Raw genomic sequence first — 23,713 nt, forward strand, 5'->3', positions numbered from 1 at the left:
TTATAGGACTCATCAAGAGGCCCAAAAGGTGTTGCTATAGTTTGAAAAACAAAAACAATGTACAGTTTCTATATAGTCTTTTTTCTTTCATACTACATGGAAAGCTAACACTCTCTGGAGAAAATGTAGAGCCACATATTAATCAGATACTTGTTCATGGATGAAAACAGTTGCTGCTTTGAAAATGGTCTAAGACTTCATAAATAGATGGCTTGTAATGTGGCCATAGCTACAGAACCTTTCTAAGTTTAACACTTTCTGCATAGGTATTGTATGTGTTTTGTGGTTATATGCTCAGAACCCAGCATTAAGAAGAGGGTCGATAGTGATGGATGTTGATCAAATACTCATGGGGAAGGAACGCATTTCATCTAGGAGCAAAGGCATGGACTATGTAACTTATACCCATGGACAGAATCATAGAGACAAGGCTGAGAGGCCAGGAATCATCCACCTCAGTTTGTTCCTCTCAGGGAGAAGGATGCTGCAGCACAGTGTTAGAAGCAGGGTCCTCCTCCCTGTGCAGTTCCCTCCTGTGGCTTTAAAGCTTTTCTTGAGGGCAGAGAGGGACTTGGCTTATTACTATTAACCTCCTGAGAAAACGTTTTCCCAGTGCTTGACCAGTTAACCGATTGTGGAGAGGTATCAACTTATCTCCTTAGTCCTTTGGGGATGTTCCAAGTTGACACTGGCTGTGTTGGTCTCTTTCTCTGCCGAGTTCTTGGTCTTTATCCATTTGTTTGACTGTCCTGATCTAGGATTATATAAACCATATTCTGAAGAAAGAAGACGAGCTACAGGAAATGACCGTCAAGGATTCCAGGACGGAAGAAGAAAGGGGCAATGCTGCCGATCTCCTCAAGCTGGTTATGGTAAGAGAGTGGCTAGAGACCAGTATTCTTGCTCCTCTCTCACTGTCAGACACTCTCAGACAGAATGCTTAGGGAATAATAGCCACGTGAGGACTTGCCAAGGTCCTGAAGTCTGTGCTTTATCCTCATCCTAACGTTTCCGTGCTAACTGGATCATGGATTTGTTGAATTTCCCAAATATATCTTCCTTTGATTATTCCTTTGCTCACAGTGAATCTGGGAGATCCTCAAATAAAAGACATATATGTTATTATTTTACTATGAATATACACTATTAATTGTACTTGAAGAAATTAATGTTTATTGAAATACTGAATAACTTAATGAATGTGAAAGAAAAAGTAATTTCCATATGCCAAACTATTTCCATTCTTAGAAATTCATTAAATAATGAAGCAATAAAATATTCAAATAAATTGTATATTGGTATTTTAAAAGAACGAATTCACTTTATAGTTTTTTTTCCCTAACAAGTCAAATTGAGCACAAAAAGAATGCTTCTAAACAAAGTATTTCCATGTGTAATATAATTAACATCAAGTAATTCTAATCTTCATTTCAGTCTTTCCCTAAAATGGAGGAAACGACAAAAAGTCATGTTACTGAAGGTAACTGGAATTTAATATTTTTCTGTAATATATCTACAGGTTTCAGAAGGACTTCTTAAGTATGTTTGTTTGCCATTCTGTATACCACAGCAAATCCTCATGTAATCAATCTCCAATTGCAATGGTTTAGATGTTTTCATTCTGCCCTGAAAAACAGTGATTCCCTCCTTAGTTCACCTTTAACCTTCCTTTGCCAAACAAAAAAGCACTGGTATTTTACCTTCTCTTTTACCTCAACTCCATAAAAAATAGCTACTAGCAAGAAACCAGCTGACCAGTGCCCCCGTGTACATGCACACCGCCACCACCAAGCAAGTGCCCAGACACTGCCCACACCTTGCACTCTTTTTTGTTGTTGTTGTTTTGTTTTTCAAGACAGGGTTTCTCTGTGTAGCTTTGTGCCTTTCCTGGATCTCACTCTGTAGACCAGGCTGGCCTCGAACTCACAGAGACCCGCCTGCCTCTGCCTCCCGCATGCTGGGATTAAAGGCGTGCGCCACCACCTTGCACTCTTCTACACTGAACCTCGTAAAGCCAACAGCTCCTCTCAAAGGAGTGCCTCCCTGGCCCCAACAAGCTTGGTCCTATCACAGCAACAGCACTAGAAGTTTTACAGAGGCCCAAAGCTGGCTGCCTTGGGCTTCACTAAACCCTTAGACACAGTATTGACTTGTACTCTTGTTTGGTTGTTACTGTTGTTGTTGTTGTTGTTGCTGTTTATCTAGATTTTTCTCTTCTTAAGATTTCATATTACACAGTGATATCTAACTGAAAGTGATGAGCCACTACCCACCCCTTTTGATGGCCATTGCGGAGGAAGCCACACAGTCTCCAGTACGCCTCTGCCTGGAAACTCTCATCACTTTTTGACAAGCTGGCCCCTGCAATAGAGTTGCCAGGGAACATAAATACAAAGTGCCTTATTAAAACTGAATTTTGGCTAAATAATAAATAATCTGCATTGTAAGTGTATCCCAAATACAGCACGCTACATACTTATCCTTTAGAAAGTGTGTTTAACTAAAATGCAAATTTTATTTACCCATATTTGATCTTACAAAATTACCCTGAGCTATTTGAGCTTGTGACAGATGGCCCAAGAAAGCAGGCATGTGTGATGGAGGCCAACCTCTGGGCCACCCAGGAGTACTTGTTAAACAAGCTGTGTTTCTCAGATTGCTGCAGGAAGGAAACAGCATACGGAAAACTGACCTTGCTCATTGCCAATGATGCTACAAGGTCAGCATCTCCCATTGTACCTCCTAAGATGTTCTTTAAGGGGACGCCTCCAAAAGCATGAGTCTTACACTAACACAGACTTGGACAATATTTTGCATTGCCTCACTTTTTAAAGACTTACAACATACTTTAATTAAGGGCACAGAAAAGTCTCACAAGAAGAAAACTGACTTAACCTTGTCTAAGTCAGTGCTTTCTAAGTCTTCTTACCTTGACCAGGCATCCTATTCTTTCTCTGACACAATGACAGCGCCCTGAGGCCATGACACTGAGGCCTCATGCTGTAGACAAACTCTAAGCACCGTCACCCAAATTTTAAAAGGGTATGATATTCAGTTCTTTGGAATTGGATAATAGGTACATGTTTAGAATAACAACTTCAGCATGATGGTCAATCTGTTTTACTATGAGAAAATTCAGTCCTTTGCCATACAGCTTCCCTAGTGATGTAGGGCAAAGTATTTATGTCTTGAGTCATAAAGATGATGTTCACTAACAGAACATGCCATGGAAAGTAGTCTGGGTATTACAGCTTGGGTGCAGAAACCCTCCAAAGCAATCAATAAATTTAATGGTGTAATAAGGAAATGTTACAAAGAAGTCAATACTAACACTAAATCTGTTATTTTTAAAGTTGCTGCCCACCTAACAGATTTGTTCAAGCAGTCTATAACTTTGACTCCAAAATGTTCACCTGAAGCATTCACTAAAGATTTCTTTGAGAAGAAATGGCGGTAAGCTGCACTGAACGTGCATCTCAGTTAGTGCACACGTAGGGGATGGGGAGGTGTGGGGGTAGTTGTGGCCCTGCTCCCACTGTAGTGATGCTGCTGCCCTGTCACTTGAGGGCACTGCCTGTCTCACCACATTTTTCTTCTTCTCTCATAGGGATACATCACAAGGAAGGAACTGGAAAGAAAAGCTCGAGGAACAGAGGTAATTCTGCCCTAGTGTAGACATAAACCTGTGAAAAGCCCAGTTCCATAATCTCGGAGTTCAGTAGGCTACAAGGCCCCACAGGCTCCCAGCTGCGGCTTGACATTTCAACAGGTCAAGGTGGCACTTGAGGCGGCCTGTTAGGCCATTGGGTAGATGTCGATAACCCCATCTCCTGCAGTGGACTTCTGTGGTCACTCTTCGTGCTTCTGGTGATTCGAATATACTCATGAACATTTTGGGAATTAGTCATAACACTCAGGATTCCTGTTGTTTGCCTCAGGAATGTGTCCTGGGCATCATGATGTTTGTTTTCCTCCAGTCTGAGCTTCAGATTTCAACTCCAGCTTTGTATCCATAAAGGAAGCCAAATGTGTTTATGTAGCTGGGGTGGGGTGGCCATTTTTATGCATGAGCGTTGTTGGTTGTTTTTCACTCTTTACTCTTTGGAGGCCTGCCACCCAGCTCCCAAATAAGCCACAGAGACTTTTTCTTACTTATGAATGTTTGGCCTTAGCTTGGATTGTTTCTAGCCAGCTTTTCTTAACTTAAATTATCCTGTCTACCTTTTGCCTGTGGGCTTTTACCTTTTTCTATTTCTGTATATCTTATCTTTCCTTCTTATTCTATATCTGGCTGTGTGCCTGGGGGGCTGGCCCCTGTCATCCTCCTTCCTGCCTTTTCTCACTCCATTCTTTTCTCTCTCTCTTATTTATTCTCTCTGCCTGCCAGCCCCACTTACTTCTCTCTCCTGTCTAGCTATTGGATGTTCAGTTCTTTATTAGACCAATCAGGTGTTTTTAGACAGGCAAAGTAAGACAGCTTCAAAGACTTAAACAAATGCAATATAAAAGAATGTAATGTGCCAGGTGGTGGTGGCACATGCCTTTAATCCCAGCACTCGGGAGGCAGAGCCGGGCGGGTCTCTGTGAGTTCGAGGCTAGCCTGGGCTACCAAGTGAGTTCCAGGAAAGGTGCAAAGCTACACAGGGAAACCCTGTCTTGAAAAACCAAAAAAAAAAAAAAAAAAAAAGAAGAAGAAAAAAGAAAAAAAGAAAGAAAAAAGAAAAAAAAAGAATGCAATGCATCTTTGCATCATCAAACAAATATTCCACAACACATGAGTTGCTCCTTTCAGAAACATCACCTTAATGAAGGGGTTGGGGTTACATTTTGGAATGTATTAGGAAAATGGAATGATAAGACTTATTTCCCCACTTGCAAGGTTGAACTGAAGGGTGTATGTTGTTTGTAGTGGCAGAAAACCATTTGTTCCTACATATCTTAGGTCCCTGGCTGAGAACCTTGTAACAAAAGACAGACTGGTTAGAGGAAATAAATATGGATTTATTTAAGTTGAATGTGAGACAGGGGATGTTATAAAGAAATGAAGATTCGAAGAGAAGACTGGGCCTGCATAGCTCTTTGCCCCATTTGCTTACTGGAGAGCCAAGAATAAATATGATGGGACAAGAGTATTACCTAAAAGTGGTAAACTGGGAGAAACCAATGGGGCCTGGATGCTCAGATAGTCAGGCATCCCTCCATCTTCCAGACAGAGATGCTCCTTTCTTCTTCACATAGGGAGGGTACCACTCCTGGGGACCTAGGGACCTGCTTCAGTGAAGGACAGGAAAAATGCTTTCTAGGTTTTCTGGCCTAGAAACAATGTATGAGACTGTCAATGGGGAATGAGCCTGGATGTTCAGGGAACAACAGGAGATGGAGACTTGCTTTTTTTTATTTAATATACTTTTAAATTTTATTGCCAATCTCAAATTGTTACAGCTATAAGACAATGGACATGGCAAATAAAAATAAGAATATCATTATGATCCAAAAATGATGAGAATTAATATGATGATTTTTTTTTTAAGTTCTGTAACAACTCCATACGTGTATTCAGTGCATCCTGGCTACTGTTTTTCTGCATCCCTCTTATCCCTCTCCTACCTCTCCTAGCCCTCCTCCGTCCTCCCTGTCCCATCTCAGATTCATGACTTTGGTTTGTTGTGTGTCTCATTTAGTCAGTTATCTATGTGACTAGTGGATTGGGACTATCCACTAGAGCCTGACAGGATCATCAGTAGACACAGGAGCAAAGGCACTGTCTCTCTTTCCCTAGTCTAACAAGCAAGGCATGGGGCCCCCTGAGTCCCTCTTCCATCCCTGTCTGCCCATTCTTGTGCAATCTCTGTGTGCAACATATAATTGTCAAGGGTCTATGGACTTACTCTTTTAACACCTTTTAAATTCTGTGCTGATTCATGAATTAGCCCTTTTTTTTTTTTTTTTTTTTTTTTTTTTTGTTTTTGTTTCGAGACAGAGTTTCTCTGTGTAGCTTTGCGCCTTTCCTAGCTCTTGCTCTGTAGACCAGACTGGCCTCAAACTCCCGAGTGCTGGGATTAAAGGGGTGCACCACCACAGCCCGGCTGCCATTATTTTTAACAATTGAAATATTCACAATTCAAAATTTTAACGTGTGAGTGGTTAATCACAGCTAGGGAAGGTGTGATTAAATGTTTGGCATGAAAAGAAAAACGTGAGAACAAGAAACGTGGGCTGAGTATAAGGAAACCTATATGTCAGGGACTTGAAAGGTGCACAGCAAATATGAGCTCCTGTAGAAGAATCAACACTGAGACTGGAACAAAGGAGTGTACCAGGCCCGATTACCAGGCTCATTGCTTCCTTCATAAGAACAACTGCCAGACTGCCCTGCTTGAAGGGGAAGTCCCGTGAGTCAGGAGAGAGAAGGCATTTTAATGGGAAGTTAAAGTCATTTAAACAAGATGGCTTATTGACTGTACTTCACAGTCTTTCTGGGCATGCAGTCTGTGTATGGTCACTGGTCTCAGAGTCAGCATGTCTAGGGACAGCTCAAGTATGATTCCTGGGGGACTCTACTATGCCAACTGGCTGTTTCACTCCGGGGATTCAGTTTGCTTATCCATAAAATGTGAAGATGATCAGCCTGTTGCTTAGAAGGTACCATTGTCAAGACCATGAGCTTAAAGTTGTATAACCCAGCTTGTTGTTCAGCTCCACCTTGTGTTAATTACTCTTTAGACTAAGTGTTGAGTCTCCTGCACCTCAAGGTTTTTAACTATAAAAATGGAGATGACAAGGCTTACCCGATAACCCAGTTTAGAGCTCCTTGGCCTTCCCCCCCTCCCAGCAAGTATCGCCTCCCAGTGGAAGCATTCTGATTTGGAAAAGCCAGCTCACAGCAGAGTCATGTTGCTGTTTTACTTCCTAACAACCTCTTGGACTCTGCTGTTTGTTTCATGTGGCTGCTCCTGCTGCTGTAATTATGGAAGCCTGTGGCCGTCACTTCCACTCCAGAGGATCTCACAACCTCAAAACAAAACAACAACAAAAAAAACTCAGGCACTGGAAAGGGACCTTGGCTTTAGACATTTGAGATCAAGTGGCATCATTAGTCCCTGTCTCCTATAAGAATCTGATTTACAAAGTAAGAAATGTGACTGTAGAAGTACAAAGTGAACAGGCCACCCCCAAATAAAAGAATCTGGTGGTGCACACCTTTAATCCCAATACTAGGAAGGCAGAGGCAGGTGAGTCTCTGTGTGTTCAAGGCCAAGTGTGTGTACAAAGCCAATTCCAGGCCAGCCGGGACTAAATAGTGAGATCCTATCTCAAAGGGAAAGAAAACAAAGAGTCCAGTGAGTTTTCCCTTCTCAGTCTTACTGTTAGTGAGCGCAATGGTTTCCAGGGGGATTTGGGGCTAAAGCAAAATAATTTTTCAATGTGTTTTATGTGTGTTCTTTTGTATATCATTGTGGAAATATGAACCAGGGAAAATATCAAGAGAACACGAAATTACTTGTTGCAAATTAGGACCAAAGAAGTAACACCTTATTTTAAGTCTGAATTGAGCCCACTATTTAAGTCACAGGTAATTGAACGTAATTCATAATAACTTAACCTTTATAAAATGATGCTTTGCATGTTAAGCTGTAGGCTCTTTCCTGATACTGTTTACTTGCCTATCGCAACCATCTGACCAAATAACTCTCATGCTTCAAACATGTGATCACGTGACAGGGAAACTCTCCATGCATGTATCACTTTTGCTTCCTTCCCCCTTGCATGAGACTGTTGCCATTCTGTCTCTTCCCTTCTTCTTCCGGCCAAGTCCTCACTGATTTACCAACTGCTAACAAACTCTAATTATAGCTTTATTTCATTAGAGCTCCCTCAGCTAACAACTGTTAGAATACCATTAGCTACTGTGAGTTTTTAGACACCCACAGACACTCAACATTCTCCTCTTCCATGTGAGCACACTCCAAAGACCCTAAGCCACACACTAGACTGTCCCTCACTGCACCTCACTGCCCCTCACTGCACCTCACTGCCCCTCACTGCCCCTCACTCCAACTCACTTCCCCTCACTCCAACTCACTGCCCCTCACTGCACTTCACAGCTGCTCACTGCCTCTCACTGTCCCTTACTGCTACTCACTGCCCTTCACTGACCCTTATGGTCCCTCATGGCCCCTCATGGCCCCTCACTGCCCTTCACAGCTCCTCATGGCCCCTCACTGCCTTTTACTGATGCTCACTGCCCTTCACTGAACCTCATGGTCCTCACTGCCCCTCACTGCTGCTTACTGCCCCTCATGGTCCCTCACTGCCCTTTACTGACCTCATGGCCCCTCACTGTCCTTCACTGACCTCATGGACCCTCACTGCCCCTCACTGCCCTTCACTGATCCTCATGGACCCTCACTGCCCTTTACTGGTCCTCATGGTCCCTCACTGCCCCTCAGGGTACCTCACTGCCTCTCACTGAAACCTCAAAGCAAAGTGAACACTTTCATGTGTCCACAGTGCCCTAGAGTTCTTGGAAATTTAGGATACTACTATTAACCAGATGAAATTCCCAAAACCATGGCTAGTTAACAAAGACTAGAATTCAATTAGTCTTTCACAGAATTTTAGTTTTCAACTTCATCTTCAGAGCCTTGTCAGCATTGTCTGTCAACTTAATTAACATATTTGTGATGGTTACATAAAATAAGTGTGTGTCTGAAGTATGTATTGTGGGTTTTTCTTTAAGTATAATTATCTGGAGAAGCTTTCCAAAAACCTGCCTCCTTTTACAAAGAAAAATGAAGCCACAACCAAAACATCTGATCTGGATCTTCATTCAGGTAAGGCATTTATATGATTACTATTCCTATCACCTCACATGACCTAAGTCATACCCAATATGGCCCCTTAGGATGATGCTAGCTAGTTCTTACTACCCATTGTCTTAATGAGAGTTGGTGACAGGACATGCTATTATTACCTACATACTAAAGATATGTCTGAGTTACATAAAGAAAGCAAGATAGAAATTGAATTTCAGATTCATTTCTTGTGCCTAACAGCATTTAGAAGATCTGACTAACCAAAGGATTAATGAAAGGCTTTTTGAGAACAGGACATTCACATGATCTCAAAATAACTCACATGCTTATTAATTACAGTGAGTAAAATGAAAATACATGTACAATGGAGATTCAGTCTTTGATACCTTAGTTAAGTAGTCAAGTTTTCATCAAAGGTAAGACCACCAAGTACCTTTCTCACGGAGTGTAAAGTACATAGTAACTGTACAGAATGTCAAAAGTCTTTTATCCGAATCTAACCAAGAGGACATAATTGACAAATGTGTACCAATCTGTAGATATTGTACAATACAGCTGGCTTGGTCTCTTCAAACATAGTCATTGTCAGGGTTGATGTGTTGTCAGTTGTAGAGCCCTTGGCTAACAGGCATATGACTTTGAGTTCAGTCCCCAGCATCACACACACACTCAGAGTTGATATCATGAAACCAAAAAGATGGGACAACTGCTGTCATTCAAAAGAGACTGTGTGACATAAAAATGACCTGTAACAGATCGAAAGGGGGAACCCAGGACCTTTATTAGGGGGCATTATATCAGAGGACATTGTGGAATTGTTCATTTCTCAGATATACTGACGGGAACATGGATAAAAAGAGAATGTCCATATTCTCAGCAGCTGCTTGCTGAAAGAGTTGATGATGAAATGGAATTTAGCACTTCTTAGTGAAACCAAATACTGAGAAGACTCAGATAGATGTTTCCATGCTCAATGTCATCCCTACAGTTCATCTACCCAGAATGTGGGTGGCCAGGAAATAAAACAAAAACAAAAACAAAAAACAGGTAGATATTTTCAAATTGAGCTTGCAAAGCAGAGATCAGGGTCAGAAAAATCACTTGTGATTGTGGTGAGGTGAGATCAGGTGATCTGAGTTGATGGGCCTTGGGTTGTCAGTTAAACTTGCCACAACTCAGGGAAATAAGAGTAACCCTAGCCCACTCCTCAAAAGGTCAACATGCTTTCAGGACAGTCACTGGGCAGCTATAGCTGACTGCTCATCCAGGCTTTACACATAAACAAGTCTATTCACCTCCCCAGTCATACATACATTCATCTAAAGTTGTTTTGTTTCATATAGTACCTGTTTCTTAAAGGTACATATTTTAATGAAGAGATAAATTTTCACAGTAATGAATAGATTAGAAATCATTTTTGTTTAGTAGGTAAATCCAGAGGCAGGGTGCTTGGCCTTGGGCTGGTGATAGCTCCATCTGGCCCTAACATCCACAAGATCCAGCCAGTTCCTAGGGAGAATTTGCTCTGCAGGAACTGCCTTATTTGTTAGTGGCAAACACCAACCATATTGTGAGGAATCTTTCAATGAGGTTCTTATGTGTAGTTTTTTCAGGAGAAAGGGGAAACACCTTGCTCATTGAGAAATTCATTGTTCAGTGTTGTTTGTACAAGCCTTAGTTGTCTCTATATCGTTGGCCATAACATGACTTCCATTGTTTGTTTTGGGATTTCTAGATTCTACACTGACAACAGTTGTAGAAAAGGAAGCTGCAAATACACCCCCCCTTCCAAAAGAGGATGCTGCTGAGAATGTCAAGGAGTCTGATAGCCAAAGTGATACTGAAAATGTAACCAAACCTATCAAGAAGTCTTCTGACCAAACTGAGAATTTAGCACAATCTACCCAGGAGGCTGATAGTCAAAATGAAACTGAAATTGTAAGCAAGTCTAACAAGGAGTCTGCTAGCCAAAACCATATTGAAAATTTAAAAAAATATACCAAGAAGTCTGCTAGCCAAAATCAAATTGAAAATTTAATAAAATCTACCAAGGAGTCTGCAAGCCAAAACCAAATTGAAAATGTCGCCAGACCTCCTACTGAAGGTATAGCCATCATTATCTTTATAACACAGGTTCAAAGTAAATTCTGTATCTCCTCAAAATGCAGGATTCTCCTGTCTCGTGTCTCCAGCACTGAGATTTCAGACTCATGCTGCCATGCCTAAACATGGGTGCTGAAAATCCAAGCTCAGGTCTTTGTGTGCAGCAAGTGCTCTATTGACTGACCCTTCTCCCTGGCACCACCAAATTTATATTTTTAAGAGATTACTCTGGGTGGAGGGAATGGCACTGGCTGCTCTTCTAGAGTTCTTGGATTCTATTCCAAGCACCCATGTGGGGCTTCCAACCATCTGTAACTCCAGTTCCTGGGTATCCAACAACCTTTTCTGGCTGCTTTGGGTACCAGGTATGCATAGTACATAGACATACATGCTGGCAAAACACTCATGTACACAATATTTTAAAAAAGAGCAATTACACCTACTTGAGAACCTGAGGTAGTAGGATTGCAAATTTAGGCAAGCCTGGAAAACATAGCAAGATTGTATATCCAAAGAAAAAGAGCCCACAAATGTAAGCACACTTTTTCTTGGGCCACCAGATCCTAAATAACAGCACAGAGACTTATTATTAATTCTAAAATTAATAATAAGCTAAGCTCAGCCTTAGCTTAGGCTTGTCCCACTGGCTCTTATAACTTAAGTTAACCCATATTTTTATGAATCTATGTTCTACCACATGGTTCTTATCTCTTTCCCATTCTGTGTGTCCAACTCATTCCTCATCTCCATGGTGTTTCCTCCATGCCTCGGTTATCCTCTTCCTCTCTTTGCCCAGAAGTCCTGCCTATCTCTCTTGCCTAGCTATTGACCATTCTGCTTTTTATTGCATCAATCACAGCAATATATCTTCACACAATGTACAAATATCCCACAACATCCCCCCTTTTTACCTAAATAGAAAGGAAAGATTTTAACTCTAACGTAGTAAAACTATATAAAATAAGAACAATTACCAAGTAAGAATTACATTCACAGCTGGGCAGGTATGGTGCACGCCTTTAATCGCAGCACTTGGGAGACAGAGGCAGATAGGTCTCTGTGAGTTTGAGGTCAGCCTGGTCTACAAGGTAAGTTCCAGGATAGCCAAGGATACATACAGAAACCCTGTTTCAAAAAACAAAAACAAAAACAAAAACCAAGAATTATATTCACAATGTTTAGTCCATATGTATTTTGCAGATTTGGAGAACACATTTGTTATCTATCCTAGCTTAATGAGACCAAGGTTTTATACCTAATACATTTTATATCATAACTTGTATATCCATTCTAAAATTATCTTTTTAGACCTAAAAACATCTCCTTAGATAAACAACTTATACTTTTATGTTTCTTTTATATCTTATATACTTTTTTTCTGAATTTGGTATCAAGGAAAACTGTGTACTATTTAGTCTTCAACCCCCATCAGAGACCCAAGAAGGATATACTATTACCTGAAAAACAAGTGCAGAGCAAGTAACTTCCAAAACCATAGAAAGAACAGAAACATCTGACTTCCTAGACAGTCACCCAAGTTTCCACTGTAACATTGGGGCATCCATCTTTGATCTATAGGCCTAAAATATCCGACAGACTTTTTGTGAAGCAGGAAAGTTTTGAAGGACTATCCTACCTTGTCTTGGCAAAGTTCAGCAATCACCTCCTTTTGTGACCTGCTTTTCCACAGCATACTGTTAGTAGTCAAGTCAAGAGCAGTTTCTTACCCAGTGGCTAACTTTTTCACAATAAAAGCAAACTCCATGTGGAGGTTTTTTAATGCCCATCATCCTTTTTTGAAGTAAATTGGTGCTGACAGGAACAGACATGTCTTACTGTCATGAAAAGCCTTAGGTTATTAAGACGTCTTAAATGCATATTCTGTAGGTCTCTGAAGTATTTGAAGACTATCTGTCTATCTAAAATATATCTCTATTTGACCTTGAAAACATACCTATCATGGCCATAAACTTGATTGTTAGATGACTAACTACTAATCTGTATTTCTTAATTATCCTAAATAGTTTATAATAATAACATTCAAGGACTGGAAATTTACATTACATTGTTAAATGAGCTGCATAGATACAAAATCTTAAACAAGAGTAGAAACATAGAGTATTTTCTAACAAAAATAACCTTAAATTTGTATCACTATACAAATCCATACCAATGTAAAATATTTGAGATTAATAGTCATTTTTTAGTTTAAAGTAGATTCAATAATCTACCCTTTTAATTGGCCATTCCTATATCCCCCTTTTTTCTTTTCAGAAAGAGATTCTTGAACCTAATCTCCTTTGTTCAGCTTTTTTCCTGACTATGACCAATAACAACCTGTAACCAACCCTCCTAAATGATGACAAACATCCATAACCCACAAAATGACCCAAAACCACCCATCCTAACTCTTGGGAATGTGGGCATCATGTTCTCTAGATTGCTTCCTGCTCTCTGGGGACAATGGCATCTTTAGGGAACCCTGGAAAAATTGAGATAATGGTCAAGTCCTAGGAGAGCTAGCTGTATTATTTTTGTTTGTTTGTTTAGTCTATGTCTAATGGAAAAGTGTAGAGCTTATCTGAAGTCCTGGCTGGAGTAGTCTGTTAGGCTAGCCCATCTCAGCTAGCAGCTTTGAAGTTATTCTGGATGTAGAATTTCTAGGAAACTGCAACAGAGGCATCTTGGGTGGCTGGTTCACCCAGGATACTTGTTTTCATTGTTGTTTGGTCCTTTTTTTCTTTCTGAAAACATACAAACTTCTAAAGGTAACATATATCTGCATTAATACAAGTATGAAATATGCAGTGTGCACAAGTCAGCTTGTATGTTCTGTGTTTGAGCAGGTAGAAGCATCTGTCAACTTTGTAAGTCCATTTGGACGGCATAGCCAAAATATAATATAAATCTCTACCCAGCCATATGAAAGAATGGCATGTAATAATAAATCATGAGAATTCTGTAGCCAGCAAGATTTATTATGTCTCATCTAGTCTCAGAGCTGTTCCCATGTCGAGGGATCAGCATATATGTTATCTGTCCTATACTCTTTCTTTTTTTCTTTTATTATGTCTATAACCAAAAATAGGAAGTCTCCCTGAATCAAATCTGATCTTCATTAATTTTGAAGAGAACCATAACTTTTTGTTTCCCATAGAAACAAAACCTCTCTCCCAATGCAACATATATTCTGAATTCCATTTTGAAGTTAAGACATTCTTAAAATATATAGTTTGGTTTAATTTAGCAGTTTACATAATTCAATGTCTCTCAGTAGCTATTGTTTTTTGTACATTAGCATTTAAAAAAATTCAGAGTCAACAAAGCATCATACAGGATCCAGATACCCTGTGTATTTTCCATCCTTATGTGACTTGTTTTTTTTTAATATTACTTTACTCTTTCTTTAAAGACTATTATTTTTTAAACTCTTTTTCTATGATTGTCTATAACCATTTTCTGGATCTGGACCTGACTTTCTTTGTGTTGCAGCATTCTCTGACCACAAGACAAACTTTAAATGACCATGTCAGCTGCTACACAGCTCTGGTGCCTGGTTCCAACCCTCTCAGATCCCTGAAAGCCTAGCCTCATACTCTGTGAAGTTCCTGTATCCACAATGCAGCAGGCATTTTTACCTAGCAGGCTGGCTGCTCAAGTGCTCTGCTGCGCTTAAAAGAGCCTCACCTCTGTTTGCTGGGCCTACCTGAAAGATGGCTTTCTTAGGCCCTTTTTTAGAATATTTGAGCCCCATATTGGGCTAAAAAAAAGTATATGTAAGCATACTTTTCTTTGGGCCACCAACTCCCAAATAATGACACTGAGACTTATTATTAATTATGAAAGCTCATCCTATAGCTTAGGCTTTTTCCTAACTAGCTTTTATAACTTAAATTAACCCATTTATACTAATCTACATTCTATCACATGGCATTACTGCTCTTCCATCTTGCACCTTCTATTTCCTCTCCATGTTTCCTGGCACCTCCCACACATCTTGATTCCTCCTCTTTTTCTTTTTTTCTTTGCCCAGAAGTTCCACATATAACTCCTCCTTAGCTATTGACCATTTAGCTTTTTATTACACCAATCACAGCAATATATCTTCACACAGTGTACAACAACACACAAAGACATAAAAGATCTCCATGATGGTTGTGATGGTGAGAGCTTGTGGCAAGGGAAGGAAGAAGTAGGAGAAGGTTGGGGCAGCAGGAAAGGACAGAAATTATGCAGATTAAAAATGATGAACTCATGGCTGATGTGTAAAATTAAAACACAAATATGATAATAATTTAAAAAAGAAAAAAAATGATCAAAGACTTGGACTCACATGGCCAAGTGGAGATGATGAAAAATGGGCTGAGGAGATGGTTCAGTTGGTAAAGCACTTGCCATGCAGCATGAGGATTTGAGTTCACCCAGAAACCCAAATATAAAGAACTGGATGTAACAGTGAATGTCTTATTCCAGAGCTATAGAGGCAGAGACAGGGGGGAATCATGGAGCTTGCTGACCAGCAAGTCTAGCCAAATTGATGAGCCCCCAGTTCAGTAAGAGACCCTGTCTCAAATGTTAAGGTGGAAAGCGATTCTAGAAGATACCCAGCATCAACATCTTGCCTCTGAACACTTGTGCCATACACTCACACACACTACACACACACATGCACACACACACACACACACACACACACACACACACATATATACACACACATACAACATATACACACATAAGAGAAAGATGGTAAGAAGCTAATTACTTAGAAATAAATATATCGTGGAAGTGAGGCCGGTAAGCCTGATCAATTGAATGAGTGTATGAAAAAAAAGAATCAAGATTGGTTCCAAAGTTAACTTAGATAACATGCTGTGGAACAAATAATTTGTAGTTCTTCTGTCTCCTCTTCTACCAGCCAGAAATCATGTTATGCACATGGTTATATGCATAAAAGGGTTATGAAAACTGAATTGCTTAATATACACAAACTGCTTAGTGCAGCACATGACACATAACAAACTCATTCATCAGCATTTTCTATTAGGAGTAATAATAGTATGAGCAAATAATTAATACCCATTGGATCAAGCTGTTACAGAGGATGCCTACCTGAAGAATGGTGGCCCACAGACATCAGAACACTAACTGCTAAGCTCCACCTCCCAGAGATTCTGCTTGCTTGATTGACAACAGGATCTGTCTGGACTGTGGCCTAGGAATCTGTTTTTCTAGAAGCTAGCTACTCTGAGATAATGGTGTCCAGAAATGTTTGGGGATCTGTGGAATCTGACTCACTGGAGTTCACATTCCAGCCCTGGCACTCCTTAACAGCTTCTTAAAGAAGTGTCTATCCTCTACATTTCTATTTTCCTTATCTGTAAACAGGCAGAGAAGGCCAGGGACTATAATTCTGCTGTATTCACTAGGGCTTTTCAATTTTTTTAAATGAGAAAACACATATTCAATTAAAAAGGGGGAGGTAGTGGATTTACTTCTGCTCAAAAGCAAACCAGAGAATAGACGATGGTCTTCACATTCTCACTGCCTTCTTCATGTCCCATTGACTACTTGATTTCATTTGGTTCTGTTCTCACCTACAAAGGGCAGGTTACTCCATATGGCAGGGATATTGACCCTGGAAGCCCAAGTTTCCACTTCTTCCAGATCCATAATTCAAGAGGCAAAGTAGTGTTAACCCTGTTAGCTTTGGTAGGATTATCCAGAAACAGTCCTTACAGGTCAACTTGGGACATGTTGCTTTCCCGATGGCACAGACCAAGTGCATGGACCCAGATGTATGTTGAGTGAAATTACAATGAAGGAAGGTACAGAGAGCACATTGAGAATAACAGCCGAAGAGCTCCCTTCAGCCCCTTCAGCCTCCTTAGACCTGCTCAGCCCTCCTCACAGTCCTCAGCACCTTACCTGCCCCCCAGGTCCTGTCAGCCCCTCCTCAGCTTCCTACAGCAGCCTCACTGCTTCTAGCATTCTTGCAGCCCCCACTTCAATGGTTTTTCAAAGGCAAAATGAGATGCTCTGTGCAGAATGAATTTCCAGTGTGGTGCTCACCTGTAGATCGTGCAGGCTCAGGTCCCATTTTTCCTTGCTTTATGATTTGAATTCCCCCAAAATTAATCAATCAATCAGTCTCTCTCTCTCTCTCTCTCTCTCTCTCTCTCTCTCTCTCTCTCTCTCTCTCTCTCTGTGTGTGTGTGTGTGTGTGTGTGTGTGTGTGTGTGTGTGTGATTATCTGCTACTTGTCTGCAGAGGCTCAAAGAGGGTGTCAGATCTCTTAGCACTGGAATGACAGATGGTTGTGATATACTGGAATGTGAACTCAATCATCTGGAAAAGCAGCAAGTGTTCTGAACCATCTCTCCAGCACCCCCTCCCCAACAAAAGATTTTTTTTTTTTTTTTTGAGCTGATGATCAAACTCAGGGCCTTGTGCTTGCTGGTCAGGCGCTCTACCACTGAACTAAATCCCCAGCCTCCCAACAAAAGATTTTTAAGCAGGATGACTTAAGCACATTTTTCAGTTCAACCTCCCGAATATTTGGAGTAAATATAAACAGCCACAGCTTTGTGGATTATTCACTTCTTTGCCCTCTTTCAAATGACTGAGAGAGACATAAAAGGTACCAATCTAAGGATTTAAACCTCTGATTTATTACTTCCACTGTCGTCCAGGTTGTTCATGTAGATCTCATCCATTTCTCTGTCATTGGGCGATTCCTGGGTCTTCCTTGGGTCCTGTTTTCTAGGTAGCCTCCCTGGAGTTGTGTAGCAGTCTAGTCATCTTTATTTTACATCTAGTATCCTACTATGAGTGAGTACATACCATGTTTGTCCTTCTGAGTCTGGGTTACCTCGCTCAGGATTTTTTCTAGATCCATCCATTTGCCTGCAAACCTCATGATGTCACTGTTTTTCTCTGCTGAGTAGTACTGCATTGTGTATATGTACCATATTTTCTTTATCCATTCTTCAGTTCAAGGGCATCTAGGTTGTTTCCAGGTTCTGGCTATTACAAACAATGCTGATGTGAACATAGCTGAGAAAATGCCCTTGTGGTATGATTGAGCATTCCTTGGGTACATGCCCAAGAGTGCTACAGCTGGGTCTTGGGTGAGATGGATTATCAATTTTCTAAGGAAGCACCATATTGATTTCCAAAGTGGCTGTACAAGCTTGCATTCCTATCAGCAGTGGAGGAGAGTTCCCCTTGCTCCACATCCTCTCCAGCATAAGCTGTCTTCTGTGTTTTTTATCTTAGCCATTCTGACAGGTGTAAAGTGGTATCTCAGAGTCATTTTGATTTGCATTTCCTGGATAATTAGGGGTGTTGAGCAATTCCTTAAATGTCTTTCAGCCATTTGAACTTCCTCTGTGAGAATTCTCTGTTTAGTTCTATAGCCCATTTCTTAATTGGACTGTTGGGCATTTTGTTGTCTAATTTCTTGAGTTCTTATATATTCTGGATATCAGCCCTCTGTCAGATGTGGGGTTAGTGAAGACCTTTTCCCATTCTGTAGGCTATCACTTTGTCTTGTTGACGGTGTCCTTTGCTCTACAAAAGCTTCTCAGTTTCAACAGGTCCCATTGATTGATTGTTTCTCTCAGTGTCTGTGATACTAGTGTTATATTTAGAAAATGGTCTCCATTGCCGAGGGAAAGAAAGCTTAGGGGAGCAGGAGATCCCAGCTGAATCAAGAACAGAAAGGGAGAGCAAGGAATAACAGACCATGATAAATGATGATCACACGAGAACAGGAATAGGCAGAGTGCTTGAGAGGTCCCCTGAAATCCACAATGATATATCCTCTGTAGACTGCTGGCAATGGTTGAGAGAAAGCCTGATCTGACCTAGTCTGGTGATGGGATGGCCAAACACCCTAATGATGGTGCTGGAACTCTCATCCAATAACTGATGGAAGTGGATTCAGAGATCTTCGGCCAGGCCCCAGGTGGAGCTCCAGGAGTCCACTTGTTGAGAAAGAGGAGGGACTGTAAGAGTGTGAATTGTTGAGAACAAGATTGGAAAAGCACAGGGACAAATAGCCAAATGAATGGAAACACATGAATTATGAACCTAAAGCTGTGGAGCCCCCAACTGGATCAGGCCTTCTGGATAAGTGAGACAATTGAATAGCTTGAACTGTTTGGGAGGCATCCAGGCTGTGGGACTGGGACTTGTCCTTAGTGCATGAGCTGGCTGTTTGGAACCTTGGGCTTACATAGGGACACTTTGCTCAGCCTGGAAGGAGGGGACTGGACCTACCTGTACTGAATCCACCAGGTTTAAATGAATCCCCAGGGGAGTCTTGGCCCTGGAGGATATGGTAATGGAAGGGAGGGGCTGGGGGGAACGTAGGGGTGGGGACAGGAGGGGGAAGGACAGGGGAACCCATGGCTGATGTGTAAAATTAAAACACAAATATAAAAATTAAAAAAAGAAAAAAAATAAACCTGATTTAATCCAATTACATTTACTATGCTATGTTTTAAAGCTATAGGAATCAAAATAAAATCTAAATTTCCTAAGGTGGTACCTTCCCCCCTTAGTGCTAGGAAATCTTTCAGAGTCAATGTTTCCCTGGCTACCCTTGCTAATGTAATGGAAAGGATCCTGATACAAAGTGTAAGATGAGTTCATCATAGGCAAGTTACCTGAAAACTTAGAATTCTATTTTCTTAATGATGCTAACAGCATCTGCCCACCATCTCATAGAGAAATTGTAAGGAACAGAGATAGGTGATACACGTGGAACTGCCTAGCAAAATGGACAAATGGAAAAAGAGAAGTGATAAAAAAGAAGTTATTTCTTTAATTAGGCTCCCTAAGGCTTAATGACAGGGCTGGAGATGGAGAAATGGCTCAGCCATCAAGATCACTTGCTCTCTCAGAGGAGTAGATTTCAGTTCCCAGCATCCATATCAGGCAGTTCACAACCACCTGTAACTCGATATCCAGGAGATCCAATGCCTCTTCTGACCTCTGGGGCACGTGCTCCTACATACGTACACATACACATTCACACACACACACACACACACACACACACACACACACACACACACACACACACTTGCACATGCAAATATGCACACATATACATGCATATAAATAATATAAATAATTAATAATAAATTAATTTTAAAAAATGACTAGAGAAGTTTCCAGGTTGGTCTGTGCTCATCCATGCTCTGACAGTGCTATCCACATCTTAGATGTGCCCTAATTTATACTTTTTTCTCTAATAGAACCAGACTTTTTTATGCCCATCAAAATTCCAACCCAGTCATTGCTGCAGGATGTTACCGGACAAGCAAGAAAAGAGAAAGTGAGGTTACCTCATTATTTGATGAGTTCCAAGCCCAAGTCTCAACCTCTTGCCAAGGTAACAGAGATGCTTGGGTAAGTCTCCCAGGGCATTCTGTGCAATGGAAGTCACTGAGAAGTTCATGCCAGCCCTGTGCCCCATTCTTTCTCCACAGGAACATAAGGAAGGCAGCGCTTTGCTGCCACTGGCTCACACCAGCTGCTGAGTTTCTTCAGCCAGCTGGAAGCTCCCTAGGAATGGTCACTTTGGGGAGAATCATTCAGGTGCTCTCTGTTGGCTAAAGACATCACTGGCCTTCAGTCTCATTGCTAGCCAGGGCTATGCCATTTTTAAAGTTCCTCCATTCTGGTTAAATGGTGGTAATTCCTGAAACTACAGTCCTTTGTATTTACAGAACTAAAGTCATTTGTTTGCCTAGAAGCTTGCCCTCCCTGCCCTGTGGGCCCTAGGTTAAGGACAGCCACAAGGGCTGTCTATCCATCACCTGGCATTCTTTTGCTCAACACTTCCTGGTCACTCATAGAACTGCCAAGCTTGGGCCAAAAAGAAAAGGAAACTTTTCAATCTCCTTCTCCAACCACTTCCTCTGAAACCTATAAGAAAGGACCCCCCACCTCTATCACATGTGTTAGATATCTGAGGTATCCTAAAGAGACAAAAGGCAGAAAGAGACCAGAGTCTGACTTCAACAGCTGGGACTGTGTTTATTAACACATAATACTGAGGGGAAGCCTCCCTCCTCAGGTAATAAGGAGAGTCTGCAATGGAGGGAAAGGCTAGCTGGAGCTCGGGGAGGGGCTTTGGAATGAGGAAGTTGATGCAGCTGTGGGGCTAGGTGTGACTCTGTCATATCTGCTGGAATTGTCTGTTTCAGGGAAGACAGATCATCTTGGAAGAGAGGCTGTCTCTGCAGACATTTCCCATTGGGTCATGGCTGGCCAGTAAGGTTGGGCAAGGACAGTTGTAATCTCACAGGAATCCTGTTTTACAGCCTAGGCACTCTTATCAATGTGGCCTGAACCCTCTGAGCCCTTGCCTGTCTGTCCATGGTGTCAATAATGCATCTAATAATCTCTTATCCCAAAGGACTGTGCCCCAGAACCTAAACTCCAAAGCCTTTCACTTAACAATGCTTAGGATAAAGCCCAAAGAACTGGAGCCTCATGTTGTTGGGAAAAAAATAATAATAAAGTCAAGCGTTTAAGGGAAACAAAGCAGTTTTTAATATATAATTCTGCATAATGGGATGCCAGCATAGAGAACTGGCAAACATGGCTGGCGTGATTTGAGAAGACAAGGTGGTTATCCTATGTTGTGGTCATGCTGCCCCACCCCACCCTATCATGAGAAATTCTTGTTCTCTTCCCCATAGGTCAGGACACGCCCCTTCCCAAATTCCTTACCTTTGTTGGCTTAGGATGCAAAGCCTTACCTAATAAATAATTTGAGACTTGTGACTGCCCCCTTTTCCAATCCTGGGCTCAGTCACATCACAGACCTGTAACTTTCCAGCTCTCCAAGTTCTGAGACCAGCAGGTACCAGCCACAGCTAGGGAGGGAAAGAGGCCCAGCACCTCTTGTTCTCTGTGGCTCTGAGAGCTCCTCATATTGAAAACGGACCATAACAGTATATTTGTTAAAATTTGCTCCTTCACCCTGCTCTGCCCAGCTCACTCTTCTTCAACCACTGCAGGTTTCTCTCTTCTGTCCTTCCTCAGCACCTTTCAGATAAAGTTTTCCCACTAGCTCTGATAGGAATGCTTCCTTATGTTCACAAGTCAAAAAATAATGAACCTTTCTTCACTTTCATGATGGACACTGGCTGTCGTATTAGAATGCAGCGCATATGTAACTGATAATCATGCTCAGAAGCTTGAATGTGCACATGAATTCCACAGGAGTTTGTTAGATATGCAGATTCTGACTAAGTGTGATATGTGACAGGGGAGTCTGCAGTTTAATCCCCCCCTCCCCACCCCTGGTGATGTCAGTGATGGGCAGAGGGTAGAGTTTCCCCTGTGGCTTCCTGGCCAGCAGAGTTAGCAACACCAGAGAACGGTTTAAATGCAGAGCTCTCCTACTCCAGACACAGAGAGTCTGAAACTCCAAGAACAGGAGCAGTAACCATGAGTCTTCCAGAAGATTCTGCAGGAAGCTAACCAACCCTTGATCACCACTGCCCCAGAGGAAAGAGCACAGACCTAAGAATCTGGCAAACCTTACTTAATTAAGCATTTGAGCAAATGACCTATCAACTCCGAATGTGTACTTTCTTTTCTTGAAGGCAAAACCTCAAATATTTTTATAATTAATAGGCTTTCTGCCCCCCTCCACCATAATAAGTTTCCCCACTGATGCAGTAAGCCAGATCAAGCCAAATTTTAAAAATTACAACAGGTTTATTGAGAGCAATTCCCAGGAGGGTTCTCTGATCCCAGAGATTGAGGCCAGAGAAGTAAGTCACCTCCCCCACAACCAAAGCAGGGAGAATTTCGCGGGTTGCAGGCAAGGGATGATGACTTGTCTGCTGCCAGCTGGGTTTGTGTCCAAGTATGATGCAAAGCTGAATGCTCAGGCGGGAACCTGGGTGGCTGGCAACTTCCAGGGAGGAAGCTGCAATAGTTGCCAGCAACGCGGAACCGGCTTTTGGTGCCTTTCCTTTGTTCAGAGACTCTGAGCTGGTAGGGTTTGGAGGGGCAGTGAGGCTTTCCTGATCCTACAGGGGAGAGCTGGAGGCTCCAGCCCAACAGTGAGGATGTTGTAAGAATTGCATGAGACCGTAAATCTTTTACGTCTTCCTTTGGCCAAGCACTCATTCTTATCTGGTGTCCACAGTGTTTCCTTTCATCAAAAACTCCTCTTTTTACTTTTATCAAATTTTCTGCTCTACAAAGGTGGAAGATACTGTTGGGGGGAAAGTGAACACATCTTCCGTCGCATCTGCTGCTATTTATAACGTAAATGCATCCCCTTTCGGGTTCCACCTCCTTCCACCAACAGTGAAGTTTGGAGTGCTTAAAGAAGGACACACCTATGCGACCATTGTGAAGCTCAAGAATGTTGGTGTGGACTTCTGCAGGTGAGGCTGGCAGAACCATTTCTCAAACCCCAGAGACCACCAAGGAGCCAGTTTCTCATGCAAGCACAAAAGGGTTCAACCTGGGCCACCACCAGGCAGGTGGAGGGAAATGCAGCGGAGGCAGTGGGCCCAGGAGTAAAGAGTTTTTTATAGGGAAAAACTGCAAGCCAGGAATTGCATGCTTTGGCAACTTGGGATTTGGTAGAAAGGATATGGGGCAAGCTGATTTTTTTGAAACTATTGGTCTAGACTCTGGGCACAAAACCACATTTGAAATCATTGGTTTTTTGTTTGTTTGTTTGTTTGTTTGTTTGTTTTTTGTTTTTTTTTTTTTTGCCTTTTTGGTGGGGAACCACAACTTGCTCAGCA

The 23,713-nt window shown here is 41.6% G+C and overlaps 1 protein-coding gene across 1 annotated transcript in view; it reads left to right on the top strand.

Moving 5' to 3' along the window:
• Positions 1-23,713, top strand: part of Spag17 (sperm associated antigen 17) — a 235,607-nt gene that overhangs the window by 202,750 nt on the left and 9,144 nt on the right. The window contains exons 37-45 of the mRNA XM_036191366.1: positions 759-872; positions 1,435-1,480; positions 3,354-3,453; positions 3,608-3,655; positions 7,474-7,573; positions 8,741-8,834; positions 10,552-10,920; positions 20,186-20,322; positions 23,160-23,344. Of these exons, the coding sequence (XP_036047259.1) occupies positions 759-872; positions 1,435-1,480; positions 3,354-3,453; positions 3,608-3,655; positions 7,474-7,573; positions 8,741-8,834; positions 10,552-10,920; positions 20,186-20,322; positions 23,160-23,344 (1,193 nt within the window). The remainder of the gene's footprint in view (positions 1-758; positions 873-1,434; positions 1,481-3,353; positions 3,454-3,607; positions 3,656-7,473; positions 7,574-8,740; positions 8,835-10,551; positions 10,921-20,185; positions 20,323-23,159; positions 23,345-23,713) is intronic.

The sequence above is a fragment of the Onychomys torridus genome, chromosome 6, assembly GCF_903995425.1.
Source record: "Onychomys torridus chromosome 6, mOncTor1.1, whole genome shotgun sequence".
Lineage (NCBI taxonomy): Eukaryota > Metazoa > Chordata > Mammalia > Rodentia > Cricetidae > Onychomys > Onychomys torridus.